At 32.8% G+C, this 14,934-nt stretch overlaps 1 protein-coding gene and 1 long non-coding RNA gene across 9 annotated transcripts in view; one reads left to right on the top strand and one right to left on the bottom strand.

Moving 5' to 3' along the window:
* Nucleotides 1-5,983, top strand: part of LOC141548634 (uncharacterized) — a 47,971-nt gene extending 41,988 nt beyond the window's left edge. The window contains exon 2 of the long non-coding RNA XR_012484011.1: nucleotides 5,189-5,983. This is a non-coding gene — a long non-coding RNA (uncharacterized LOC141548634). The remainder of the gene's footprint in view (nucleotides 1-5,188) is intronic.
* Nucleotides 1-14,934, bottom strand: part of NOL4 (nucleolar protein 4) — a 465,402-nt gene that overhangs the window by 184,319 nt on the left and 266,149 nt on the right. Inside the window, exon 1 of one of the 8 annotated variants that reach the window (XM_074277628.1) lies at nucleotides 311-715. The exons of the other annotated variants lie outside the window; for them this stretch is intronic. Coding sequence (XP_074133729.1) covers nucleotides 311-317 — 7 coding nt within the window. The 5' untranslated portion in view covers nucleotides 318-715. Of the gene's footprint in view, nucleotides 1-310; nucleotides 716-14,934 lie in introns of those variants that run through there. 8 annotated transcript variants of the gene reach the window in all.

Raw genomic sequence — 14,934 nt, forward strand, 5'->3', positions numbered from 1 at the left:
TTTTCAATATTTGCAATAAATTTCAATATATGGATACATATTTATTTATATAAATGTGTAAATAAACACAGACCTTTATATATATATCTGTATATATATGTCAGAATATATTAAATTGTTAATAAATTACACATTATATTGGCTAGCTTTGTATAACTGAGTTAGTGGCTATATTTTGTTATTTAAAAGCATCAGTCAAAGTTTCAAAAGTATTTTTCAACACTTTCAGCATCACTGATCCTCTATTCTTGCTTAGCATAAGTAAATCATTGGCATTTTCAATTGATAAAGCTGAAATCTGCTTCCTTACCCAACATTTTTTTCTTCCATCATGTGTGGATGCTGGTATATGGGTACTGGATTGTAGGACTTTACACAGAAGTTCAAATGTTTATGTTTGTGGATCTGGCATTAGAATTTACAGAATATGAATGAGGATTCCTTTTTCAAATTTTCAGTCCAGGTACCAGAAATAGCATGTAGACTGAGCACTCTGTATTTGTATGCCAGGGGAAAACAGCACCTGGAGCTTTGAAAAATAAGAATGTCCAGGGCCCTTAGCAACAGGGGAGGGTGTGGAATGTGATGACAGGGAAGGGTGTGGAACCTGGTGACATCAGGAGGGCAGTTGGGGAAAGGGGGAAATGAGTATTTGGTTTAGTTGTTTTTTGTCCTTCAAATTTATAGGGAAGACTTAACAGCTTGGAAAACACTCTGTGTTTGCTCATATGAAATTGATTGCATAACTGAGCAAACTTTACTACAGTGGATGGTACATTTTCCCATTTATCCTTTTCTTTTTTTTTCCTTTACCCCAAGGAATTGGTGCAGACCTTAAAAGTACTTAAGACATTCATCAATCTGTTTGAATATCCATATCAGTATTTCATGTGCAAATGCATAACCTCAGACTATTTAATTCTAAAATATTACTATTTTCTGTGATTACTCCTAACATGTGCAGGACATATACACACATACATATATATACACACACCAAAATACACCCATACATACACATACACATACACTGAATTCAACTTTGTACATAATATTTGCAGCACGGTCTTAAATCTCGTGCACAAGGAATAGAGATATTTAAAGAAAATTCTGGGTAAAATCAAGATTAGAAATAGAAAAATTAGTCGTAGCAAGTCAAACAGCTAGTTTACACCATTCAATTCAACATTATTATTGGTTTCCAAAATATAAAAGCTTTTTGGTACTTTAACTTCACAAATATTACCCTGGAAGAAAATTACTCCCTTTATCTTAAAATTAAAATGAGTTTTAAAACTCAATTTACAGAAATAAACAACTATGCCTACCAATTTTAAGTAAAAACAAACACCACAAAAACTTTTTAAAAGTATTTGGGAAAGTATGCAGCCCAAGCCTAACACTTCTGCTCAATGTTCTCTCCCTCAATCACTAATTTCCCTCATTTTTCTCCCACTCCTGGCATTTTAAAAGGGTGACAAAAGATTTTTGAAAGTGTTGTTCCACTGGACCCACACAACTGTATATCTTACTACTATTTTATGTGAGAAATGAAACAAATGGAATCATCACTTACTCGTTCATAGCACACAATGCTTGGATCATTATTGTCCATGTATTTTTTCTATCCACTTGAAAAGCACATTTTTCCCTTCTTTCTCTTTTCACATCTTTAAAAATCAATTAAGTTCTACCTCTTCAAATGAAACTCATTTGATAATACACTGCTAATACTTCTTTCTTTCTTCTTCTTCTTTTTTTTATTAGCTTTTATTTACCAGATATATGCATGGGTAATTTTACAGCATTGACAATTGCCAAACCTTTTGTTCTAATTTTTCCCCTCCTTCCCCCCCAGATGGCAGGTTGACCGATACATGATAAATATGTTAACTTATAAATTAAACACAATATATGCTAATACTTCTTTCTTAAAGTTTCTAATGTATTCATTACCAATGAATTCCAACTTATATAATACAAGAAGGTTTGTTTTTTTTTTAATATTAAAAGAAATTGTAGAACCTCATTTAGTAGTACTGGTAGTGTTTATATTGTATAACAACTGATAAACACATGATTTTTTTTGTTGTAATTGAACAATAAATTGTTGCCTGACTCTTCATGACTCCATGTATGTAATAGCATGCCAGACACTTCTATCCTCTATTATCTCCTCAACTTTGTCTAAGTTCCTGTTCATTCATTGCTTCCATATCTTCCCATTTCACCCTCGTTTATCCCTTTTGCCTTTTGCTTTCAATCTTTCTGAAGATCAGGGACTTTCCCAATGAATACTGTTTTTTCATTATGTGGTCAATGTATTTAAGATTCTGTTTCAGTATTTGAGCTTCCAATGAATAGCCTGAATTAATTTCTTTAAGTATTTACTGATTTAATGTCCTTGCTATCCAAGGGACTTTTCCTTAAAATAGTCAGTAGCATCTATTTAAAACCATCATAAGCATTATATGTAATGGGGATAAATTGGAACCATTCCCAATAAAATCAAGAGTGAAATAAGGTTGCCCACTATCACCATTACTATTCAATATTGTGTTAGAAATGCTAGCTTCGGCAATGAGAGGAAGAAGAGATTAACTGAATTACAGCAAGTAATGAATAAACCAAAGGATCACTCTTTGTAGATCATATGATGGTATACTTAGAGAACTCAAGAGCTTCTTCTAAACAGCTATTGGAAATAATCCATACTTTAACAAAGTTGCAGGATACAAAATAAATCCACACAAATCACTAGCATTATTATACATCACTAACAAAATCCAACAGCAAGAGATAAAAAGAGAAATTCCATTTAAAATAACTATCGATAGCATAAAATATTTGGGAATCTATCTGCCAAGGAAAAGTCAGGAACTATATGACCAAAACTACAAAACACTTTCCACACAAATAAAGTCAGAGCTAAACAATTAGACAAATATTAAGTGCTCTTGGATAGGTTGAGTGGATATAATAAAGATGACAATATTATCTAAACTAATCTATTTATTTAGTGCTATACCAATCAGACTACCAAGAAACTATTTTAATGAACTAGAAAAAATAACCACAAAATTCATATGGAAGAACAAAAGGTCAAGAATTTCAAGGGAACTAATGAAAAAAAAATCAGATGAAGTGGCTTAGCTGTACCTGATCTAAAACTATATTATAAAGTAGTGGTTACCAAAACCATTTGGTATTGCTAAGGAATAGACTAGTTGATCAGTGGAACAGGTTAGGTTCACAGAACAAAATGGTCATTAACTATAGCAATCTAATGTTTGAAGAACCCAAAGACCTGGACTTTTGGGATAAGAATGCTGCATTTGGCAAGCATTGCTGGGAAAATTGGAAATTAATATGGCAGAAACTAGGCATTGACCCACACTTAACACCATCACACCAAGATAATATCAAAATGTGTTCATGATCTAGGCATAAAGAATGAGATTATAAATCAATTAGAAGAACATAGGATAGTTTACCTCTCAGACCTGTGGAGGAGGAAGGAATTTGTGACCAAAGAAGAAATAGAGATCATTATTGATGACAAAATAGAAAATTTTGATTATATCAAGTTAAAAAGCTTTTGTACAAACAAAACTAATTCAGACAAGATTAGAATGGAAGCATTATTGCTGGGAAAACATCTTTATAGTTAGAGGTTCTGATAAAAGCCTCATTTCCAAAGTATTAGAAAATTGACTCAAATGTATAAGAAATCAAGCCATTCTCCAATTGATAAATGGTCAAAGGGTATGGACAGACAATTTTCAGATGATGAAATTGAAACTATTTCTACCCATATGGAAAGGTATTCCAAATCATTATTAATCAGAAAAATGCAAATTAAGATAACTCTGAGATACCACTACACACCTCTCAGATTGGCTAAAATGAAAGGAATAGATAATGATGAATGTTAGAGGGGATGTGGGAAAACTGGGACACTGATTCATTGTTTGTGGAGTTGTTGGAATGGTGGAATGGATCCAACCATTCTGGAGAGCAATTTGAAAGTATACTCGAAAAATTGTCAAACTGTGCATACCCTTTGATCCAGCAGTGTTACTACTGGGCCTATATTCCAATGACATCTTAAAGAAGGGAAAGGGACCTACATGTGCAAAAATGTTTTTGGCAGCCCTTTTTGTAGTGGCTACAAACTGGAAATTGAAGGGATGCCTACCAATTGGAGAATGGGTGAAGAAAAATTGTGGTATATGAATATTATGGAATATTATTGTTCTACAAGAAATGACCAGCAGGATGAATATAGAGAGGTTTGGAGTGACATTCATGAACTGATCTAAATGAAATGAGCAGATCCAGGACTTTATTATACACTTCAACAACAATACTATATGAAGATCAATTCTGATAGACGTGGCTATTTTCAACAAAGAGAGGATCCAAATCAGTTCCAATTGATCAGTAATGAACAGAACCAGCTACACTCAGTGAAAGAACACTAGGATGAGTGTGGATCACAACATAGCATTTACTGTTATTGTTGGCTTACATTTTTGTTTTTCTTCCCAGGTTATTTTTACTTTCTTTCTAAATCTGTTGTGTAGCAAGACAACTGTATAAATACTTATATATATATATATATATATGTATATATATATATATATATATATGTATATATATATATATATATATATATACATATATATATATATATATATATATATATATACATATATATATATATATATATATTGTATTTAACATACTTTAACATATTTAACATGTATGGGATTGCTGCCATCTAGGGGAAGGGGTGAAGGGAAGGAGGGGAAAAGTTGGAACAGAAGTTTTTGCAAGGGTTATTGTTGAAAAATTACTATGCATATGTTTTATCAATAAAAAGCTATAATAATAAAAAAAGTCTTCTATAGAAAAACAGTTTGAAAATATTGTTTCTGCTCAGCTTTCCTTGTTGTCCAATTCTCATAACTGTACATTGCTACTGGAAAAATCATAACATTGGGTATATGGAACTTTGTTGGCAAAGCAGTATTTTTGCTATTAAATATGTTGTCCAGATTTATCATAGCTTTCCTTCCATGGAACAAAGTTTTTTAATTTCATAGCTGCAATAACTATGATCTTTGAGCCCAAGAATATAAAAACACCTGACACTAATTCCATTTCTTCTCTTTCTATTTTTCAGGAAGTGATGGGACCAATTGACAAGATGTTAGTTTTTCTGACATTAAGTTTCAAGCCAGTTTTTGCACTTTCATCTTTCATTCTCAAGAGGCTTTTCAATTCCTCTTTACTTCCAGCCATCAGCATGTTATCATAAGTTGTTATTGTTTGTTGTACTCCTTTTGTAATCTTAAACCAATCAGTTTTTCTGTGTTTTATTCTAACTGTTGCTTCTTAATCCACATAAGGTTCATCAGGAGAAAAATAAGATAATCTAATACTTCCACCTATTTAAGGACTTGCAAAATTTTATTGTAATCCACATAGTCCAAGATTTTAGTGTAGTCAATGAAGCAGAAATAGATTTTTTTTAGAAATTCCATTACTTTCTCTATTATCTAGTGAACACTGGCAACTTGTTCTCTAGTTTCTCTACTTCTTTGAAAACCAGCCTGAAATATTAGCCAGTCTGATAGGAGAGAGGTGGTACTTCAAAGTTGTTTTAAATAACATTTTTCTAATCAATAGTGATTTAAAGCATTTTTTCATGACTCTAGAGAATCTTGATTTCTTTCTTTTTTTTTTTGAAAACTGTCTTTATATGTTTGTTGACTACTTATCAGTTGGAGAATGATTTATATTTTAATAAAGTTGATTCAGTTCTCTCAATATTTATGAAATGAGAACTTTATCAGAGACATGCTGTAAATTTTCTTTACCCAACTTATTGCTTTCCTTCTAATTTTGGTTGCATTTATTTTATTTGTACAAAAGTTGTTAAATTTAATATAATAAAAATTATTCATTATCCTTCTCTTAATGATCTTTCTACCTTTTTTGGTTATTAATTGCACCTAATATCTTTTGAAAATGTGTCTGCTAAGAAAAAAAATTGGGTGAAATTTCATAAACCAGTAACTTTCATTTACTATATCCAATATGAAATATATATATATATATATAGATGTAATACATATGTTGATTCTTTTCTTAATAGGCACACCACCAAAAATATTAAACATCTTCCCTCTACATTATCCATTCAAATGAATCCCTAGCATGATTGTTATTTACTTATAATAAAACCAATTATTCTCTAGCGATTTGGAAGTTACTCATATTTTCATCAACTGTGACTCAGATCTTCTTTGTACAATTCAGACTTAAACTAAAGAAAGTAGGGAAAATCACCAGACTAAATAGGTATGACCTAAATAGCATGCCTTATGAATATGAAGAAGAGATGATGAATAGATTTAATGAATAAGGTCTTGTAGACCATTAAATCTATTGTATCTGAAGGTGGAGGACCTGTAGGTGGAGTACCTGCAGAACTATAGCCAGAGGTTTGCAATATTGTACAGGAGATAGCAACAACAACAACAAAAAATCATTCTAAAGAAAAGATAAGAAAGCAAAATGACTCCCTGTTGAGGCTTTACAAATAGAAGAGGAAAGAAGGGAAGTGAAAGGGAAAGGAGAAAAAGAAAGATATATTCAACTGAAGGTAGAGTTCCAGACAACAGCAAGGAGACATAGGAAGGTTTTCTTAAGTAAGCAATGGAAAGAAATAGAGGAAAAAGATAGAAAATGAAAAAGAAGAAATCTCACCAAGCAAATCATATGTGTGCGTGTGTGTGTGTGTGTGTGTGTGTGTGTGTGTGTGTGTGTGTATGATCTCAAGAGAATCTTTTCTGCAAAAATAAAAAGGACAATAAATAAGAAAAATAAATAGATATAATAAAGACAAAAATGATAAAAGGCTTAATAAAAGGTAAAATGGTGAAGACTTCACAAAAGTCAGAGAGATTAAAAGAGGTGGAAAGAATAGACAAAAGAACTAATTTAAGAAAGATTTTAACATCACTAATAATAATGATGATGTAGTTACTGCTCTAGAACCAGATATCTTAGAGAATGAAGTCAAGGGGGCCTTAGGAAGCATAGCTAGCAATAAGATTAGTAGAAGTAATGAGGTTTCACCTGAGCTATCTAAAACCTTAAAAGATGCTATTAAAATTGGATATGCCAGCAAAGTTGGAAAACACAATAGTGCTCACTGGTTTGGAAAACATCATTTTACATCCCAGTCCTAAAGAAGGGAAATACCAAAGAATGTTCAAATTATTGAACTGCACTCATTTCACATACTGGCAAGGTTATGTTTAAGATTCTTCAAATCAGGTTTTGGCAATACATGAACCAAGAATAACCAGAAGAACAGGCTGGTCTTTGAAGAAGAGGAACTTAAGATGAAATTGCAAACATTCTCTGTGTTATGGAGAAAGCAAGGGAGTCACAGAAAAACAACTACTTCTGCTTATTTGACTACATGAAAGCTTTTGACCTTCATATCACAACAAAATGTGGCAAATCTCCAAATAGATAAGAGTTCTAAGATAAGAAAAACCTATATTTGGGCCAAGAAGCAACAACTAGAACTGAACATGGAACAATTGATTGGTTTAAGATTGGAAAAAGAACACAACAAGGCTCTAAATTGTTCCTTATGTGCAAAAAACATCATGCAAAATGTCAGACTGGAGGAATTAAAAACTGGAATTAAGGTGGTTGGGAGAAATATTAGCAATCTCAGTTATTCAGATGATATTATTCCAATGGCAGAAAGTGAAGAGGAATTAAAAAGCTTTTTGTTGAGGATGAAAGAAGTCAGATGGCTGGAAGGTTAACATTAAAACAATTGTTTTATATTAAGATCATGACAACTAGCCCCATCATTTCCTGGCAAAAGAAATGGAAGTAGAGGTGAATTTTATATTCTTGGGCTTAAAGATAACTTCAGACAGTGATGTAGTAATGAAATTCTTGCTACTTGAAAAGAAAGCTTTGGAAAATTTGTACAACATACTGAAAAGTAGAGATATCACAAATAATAGTTCATATGGTCAAAGCTATGCCTTTTTTCCTATAGCAATGTATGGCATGCAAGTTGGATTATAAGGAAATTAAGCACTATAGAACTGACACTTTCAAACTGTGGTGCTGGGAAAGATTTTCGAGGGTCTCTTGGATAGCAAGGAGATCAAATCAGTCAATACTTAAAGAAATTAACCCAGGCTATTCATGGGGAGGTCATTACTGTCTCTGAACTTAAATACATTGACCATATAATGAGAAGACAGGATTCATTATAATAGAATTTTATGTTGAGACAAATTGAAGATAAGATAGGTAGTATCATGAAAACAATGGACAGGAACTTGGATAGACTTCAAGAGAGTGGAGGATAGAAGAGCCTAGCATGCTATGGTCCATGAAGTCACAAAGAGTAAGTAAACAATAACATCTTTGATACTTAATATTCCTTATACGCACCAACTCTATATCTCAGTTTATAGGAAAGGCTTGCTTAACTATTTTTCTTCTAGTCTTAATGGCAACTAAAACTGGAAATTCCATTTTAAAACGTATTATCTCTAAGAAACAATTAACATTATTTACCAACATTTTCCCATGGATTACATACCCCTCCCATTAAGTTGTAAGGACAGAGATTGTCTTTTGCTCTTTTGATTGATTGATTCATTGATTTTAGCAACATAATTGTCCGTATGGTTATAACTGAAAGGATTATTATGCATTTATGATATTGTTTGGAAACCAAATATTTCTCAACTACTGCCAACTTTGCCATTTTATGGTACTTAATATGTATCATTTTGGATTTTTATTACTTGTATATCTCACATTTTCTGAAGTTTCTATGGAACACATATTTTATGTTTCAATGCATCCTTTACTGAGGCCAGCAGAATGACTTAGACATATTAAGTGTTCAATAAGTGTTTAATGACTGATGTGTGATTGATAAAGTAGAAGTCAAATATTGCCATAGATAGTTTCATCCCAAATTAATTTGCCATGCTACCTTATGAATATATTGTTTATTTATGAATTGTTTTATTTCAACAATCAAAAAACCAAGTGAACAAGGCTTGGGTGACAATAAGAACTATTGTTACTTTCACTGAATGTCAGGAACACCAGATCAACTGACAAACAATGATAAAACTTGACAGGATGTTTAAAATGAAACCAAGACAAATCATTTTATAGTAGCTCAATCCTTTCAAAGAAATCAATCAGATAAAAACAGAGCGGGTTCACACAGGCAACACATTAAATGTACAATAGACACAAGCAGTAGTGTGAGATGCTGTTATCATAAAGCTGCTCTGATAGAAAATATGATGATACAAGTGCAAGAAATGTATTACTTAAATCATCCATTGCTTTGAACTGACAACTAGGTTAAATAGATAAACTTTTATTGATATTAAGGGAATAGAGAACCAATCAGCCCTAAGACAGATACAGAGAAACTAACATTTCCAGTCAAAAGAAGGAAGAGGATGGATAGAAATTATCAAAACACATGGTAAGTAGACAACAAACTGCATAGAAATTAGCGGGCATTATTTTACTGACTAATAGTAAAATCTGATCCCATGTTCAAGATTTGTCAAATGCGAGTGATCTTTGAGTAGAAGCAAAAGGCCTTCTATGATCAACATTAACATAAATTCAGCCAATAATATATCAATAAAGAAGTGTTGAAGAGTAGCTGAGTTATGCATATTTGTTTTTGAAAATTAAAAAATGCATAATGGCAAATGAGGACTAAGTTGCTATCATTTGAAACACTAAAAAAGTGGTTCTTAAAGGTGGATTTCATGATCAATGTAGATTATGCAATGGTGGGGACTATGTGACTTATCACTGTAGGTTGCAAAAGTTTAGCATCTACTGAATACCCATAAACATGTGGCAAGAATTATACACCAGAAGCTTACTATCTTCCATGGACTATATAGTAGACTTCAAAATATCCTAAAGATATTAACAATTAAATTGTCTTGTAGCCATCAACTGCCCAGGAATAAAACTGATTCATTTAAAACAAAAGGTATAATCATCCCCCAAATTCAGAATTTCAAAGATACATATAAAAAAAATCAAAGTATAGAGGCCTGGCAGTAGACATTAAAATCATATGGGAATAGCACAAAGTATGCCATTCCTCCTGTCCTGTCTACTGCTGGAATTATAACAAGGATGATCTCAGCAATCCTACAGTTGATGAATTTATATCTAAATATCTTCATTCAATTTTAAAAATTACTTTATCAACCTAGGCAATAATCTATAGAATACTAAATATCAAAATACAATAGCAAAATAACTACTTTTCTCAGCACTATTTCTATCTGAACTATATCAAAAAGGTGAGAGGAATCATTTTTCAGTAATAATAGTAACATGACTTTTGTATAGTAATCAAAATTTCAAAATTACTTTATATGCAGCATGTCAGATCATACATAACTATAGGCAAGTATCATATCATGGTACTCTGGTTTTTGTAGTTATCTAGTTTGATTGTGAACTCCTTGAGGACAGGGATTGTCTTTCTACTTGCTTATAATTGTAAAAAAAATATATATACATATATATATATTTAAACAATGGCCTAAAATATAACTATTATATGTAGTTTGGGCAAAGGAGCAAAAATGAAGAAAAATCATGAAATATCTATCCCAAGGCATCACATATAAGAAAGACAATGACTTTTAGCCAAGGATGGAGTTCATTTAGCAAGCTTAGAGAAGAATATAAATACCAGCACACCAGCATATTTTATCCAAAGGACTTTAAACTGACAATGGAGAGGAGAATGAAAATTGCCTACATAAATTCACTAAAACAAAAGCCACAAAGAAGAGTATGATATAAATATCAGTGGAGAGGTCTCATGTTCCATAGGGAAAAATATCTAAGGAGAATAATGCCTTAAGATAGCTTTACATGAATTGACAAAGTATGGGCAATAAACTAAATGAATTAGAGTTAATAATACATTGATATAAATTCAATGTCACAATTTTCACTGAGTTTTGGTAACATGTGACTCATGACTGAATCTGGAAAAATGGAAGAATATAAAATATTTAAAAGGTATAAGTAAGGAAAAGGGAGCAGTGAAACAATATGGTAGATGAAGAGCATCAACTTATGTGAGAAAATCCATAAACCAGAGAGGAGAAGGAATTTGATGTAGAATATTTGGGTGAGAAAAAAATTAAAAGGGAAAAAAAGTAAAATAATAATGACCACCAAAAAAAAGAAGAATGAGAAGAAGAGTCAAGAAGCAGTTCACAAACCTGCTCTCATAACAGTAACACTGAGAAACATCCAACCATCTAGCTAAAGGAAATGGGAATGTTTAGTCTGGAGAACAGGTTGAGGTAAGAGGAGGGAGTTGTGAATGATAACTGACCTGATGCATTTGAAGAGTTGGCATATGGAAAGACATTCTTCTTTGGCCTCTTTGGGCACAACTAGAAGTAATAGGTAGAAGATGTAAGCTTATACAGATGTGACTTTCATCTTGATAAAAAGGAAAAAAAAATTCCTAACAAGAAGAAGAAGAAACACTATCTGGGGGAAAAAAGGTTGCTTCCTATGCAACCACATTATAAGGAATTCCTCTCAATTGGAGGTATTCAAGAAGAGGCAGGATTGTGGAAGAGGTCCCTGATTAGATATGGATGGGAATGTATGACCTGAGATTCTCTAAAATGCAGGAATTATTTACATCCCAAAAAAGAAATTCTTATGACATTTTAGGTAAATAAGATCGTCAATAAATTTGTCAGCAACCAGATATATCAGATGAAAGTGTTGTAAAGAAATTACAAAACTATGAAGCAATGAAATACTCAGCCAAAAAAGACTAATTTGTGTATGCTATATTACTTTGCTAGTTATTTTAAAATTTCCAGTCTGAGGAGTAGCTGAAGGTCTCCAATGATTACAGTACAGAACCTGGAGTTAGGAGGACCTAAATATAAATCCAGCCTCAGACATTAGTAGTGTGAGCCTGGGAAAGTCATTTAATTCTGATTATCTTTCCTTCCCTCCCCCAAGTCCTTCCAAAAGATTCCCAGTCCCAATCTTCTTTGGCTTGAGTTTCTTACCTGTAAAATTAAGTTTTTGTTATATGATCTCTAATATCTCTTTAGACTTTATATACATTCACTATATGTGGCATGGAAAGGTTAAATATTGCCATTGATAGATCTCGAACTGTAATTTAGGTCTTGTTCATTTCTCTTTGCATTACATGATGCTTTTGATTATTTTTATTCAGTCATGTCCAACACTTTGTAACCTCATTTAAGGTTTTCTCGACAAAATAGTGGAGTGTTTGTCATTTCCTTCTCTGGATCATTTTACAGATGAGGAAACTGAGGCAAACAAGGTTAAGTTGCTTATCCAAGGTCACACAACTAATAAGATACAGTAAGTATCTGAGAATTCAGGTCTTCAGACTCCAGGACCAGGGCTTTTTCCCATTGCACCATCTAGCTGTCCCTTATATGATACTATCTTCCCTTATTGAAAATATCATATCAGAGCAACAGACTGGCAAGATGCCAACCCAGTAAGACAATGTGATATAAAATAATTAAACATAATCCAGGATTTATGTCACCCAGGCTCTTATTCTTATATTTTGCTGAGCTTCTATGTGCCATTTTGATATATTAGACCATTTAGCAGAACTTCAGAATATTATAGGTTCAAAGTCACTAGTTTTTTTCACTAAATACAAGAATTCCTTCTACAACTTTAGTTTCCTCATCTATAACTTTAGTTCAATGCAATTCAATAAGAATTTACTTAGCTCCTACTATGTGCAGGCACTGTGCCTGGCATGTAAAATACAGTAAGTTCTACCCCCAAAAAATCCTATTGTCTATTGGAAGTGGAAAGATAAAGAGTGCTAGTCCATTACTTCATTACTTTTCTAGCTTGGTTCCTGAAACACAGGGCTCTCATTTCCAAACTCTTTTTTACTAGCTTTCTTGAGTTCTAGGCAGTGATCAGTTATATTTCTCATCAGTGTCTAGGGATTAGCATAAAGATTTGGGACTAGTTTTTTTTAAACTGTTGGGAAAACTGGAAATTAGTATGGCAGAAATTAGATATGGATCCACACTTAACACCATATACCAAGATAAGATCAAAATGGGTCCATGATTTAGGCATATAGAGGGAGATAATAAATAGATTAGAGGAACAGAGGATAATCTACCTCTCAGACTTGTGGAGGAGGAAGGAATTTATGACCAGAGGAGAACTAGAGATCATTATTGATCACAAAATAGAAGATTTTGATTACATCAAACTAAAAAGTTTCTGTACAAATAATACTAATGCAAACAAGATTAGAAGGGAAGTAACAAATTGGAAAATATTTTTAAAAACAAAGGTTCTGACAAAGGTCTCATTTCCAAAATATATAGAGAACTGACCATAATTTATAAGAAACCAAACCATTCTCCAATTGATAAATGGTCAAAGGATATGAACAGACAATTCTCAGAGGAAGAAATTGAAACTATATCCACTCACATGAAAGAGTGTTCCAAATCACTACTGATCAGAGAAATGCAAATTAAGACCACTCTGAGATACCACTACACACCTGTCAGATTGGCTAAGATGACAGGAACAAATAATGACAAATGTTGGAGGGGATGTGGGGAAATTGGGACACTAATACATTGCTGGTGGAGTTGTGAAAGAATCCAGCCATTCTGGAGAGCAATCTGGAATTATGCCCAAAAAGTTATCAAACTGTGCATACCCTTTGACCCAGCAGCGCTACTACTGGGATTATATCCCAAAGAAATACTAAAGAGCGGAAAGAGACCTATATGTACCAAAATGTTTGTGGCAGCTCTTTTTGTTGTAGCTAGAAACTGGAAGATGAATGGATGTCCATCAGTTGGAGAATGGTTGGGTAAATTGTGGTATATGAAAGTTATGGAATATTATTGCTCAGTAAGAAATGACCAGCAGGAGGAATACAGAGAGGGTTGGAGAGACTTAAATCAACTGATGCTGAGTGAAATGAGCAGAACCAGAAGATCACTGTATACTTCAACAACGATACTGTATGAGGATGTATTCTGATGGAAGTGGAGATCTTCAACATAGAGAAGATCCAGCTCACTTCCAGTTGATCAATGATGGACAGAGGTAGATACACCCAGAGAGGAAACACTGGGAGGGGAATGAAAATTGTTAGCACTAATATCTGTCTGCCCAGGTTGCATGTACCTTCGGATTCTGGTGTTTATTGTGCAACAAGAAAATGATATTCACACACATGTATTGTACTTAGACTATATTGTAACACATGTAAAATGTATGGTATTGCCTGTCGTCGGGGGGAGGGAATAAGGGAGGGGGGGTAATTTGGAGAAATGAATACAAGGGATAATATTATAAAATATATATATATATATATATAATAAAAAAAAATTAAAAAAAAAAAAAAAAAAAAAAAAGATTTGGGACTAGTTTTTTTTTAATGCCATCACTCACAAACCCTTCCCCCTCACTTACTTTATCAAACCAGATTTAACTGGTTTTTAGAAATAAATATTCTAAAGAGTTATGCAAAAATATTTAGGGATGCAAACTTCATACAAGTTATAGGAATACAATAGGTAATTGCTAATCAACAGTGAGACATAGGTAGAGAATGACTGCAGTGAATCTCTTATAAATATGAGGGACCCAAAATTTATCCTAGACAAAGCCCTCATGGGTAATCAGGCTCTTGAAATACTTTCCAACTTCCCTTCACAGGAGAAAGCTGGGCCCTCAGAGAGTAACTCTTACTTCTCCCTTAAGGTCACAGGGGTTTAGGGACAATTTGATGTTCAGTCC

This window comes from Sminthopsis crassicaudata, chromosome 1 (assembly GCF_048593235.1).
Source record: "Sminthopsis crassicaudata isolate SCR6 chromosome 1, ASM4859323v1, whole genome shotgun sequence".
Classification (NCBI taxonomy): Eukaryota; Metazoa; Chordata; class Mammalia; order Dasyuromorphia; family Dasyuridae; genus Sminthopsis; species Sminthopsis crassicaudata.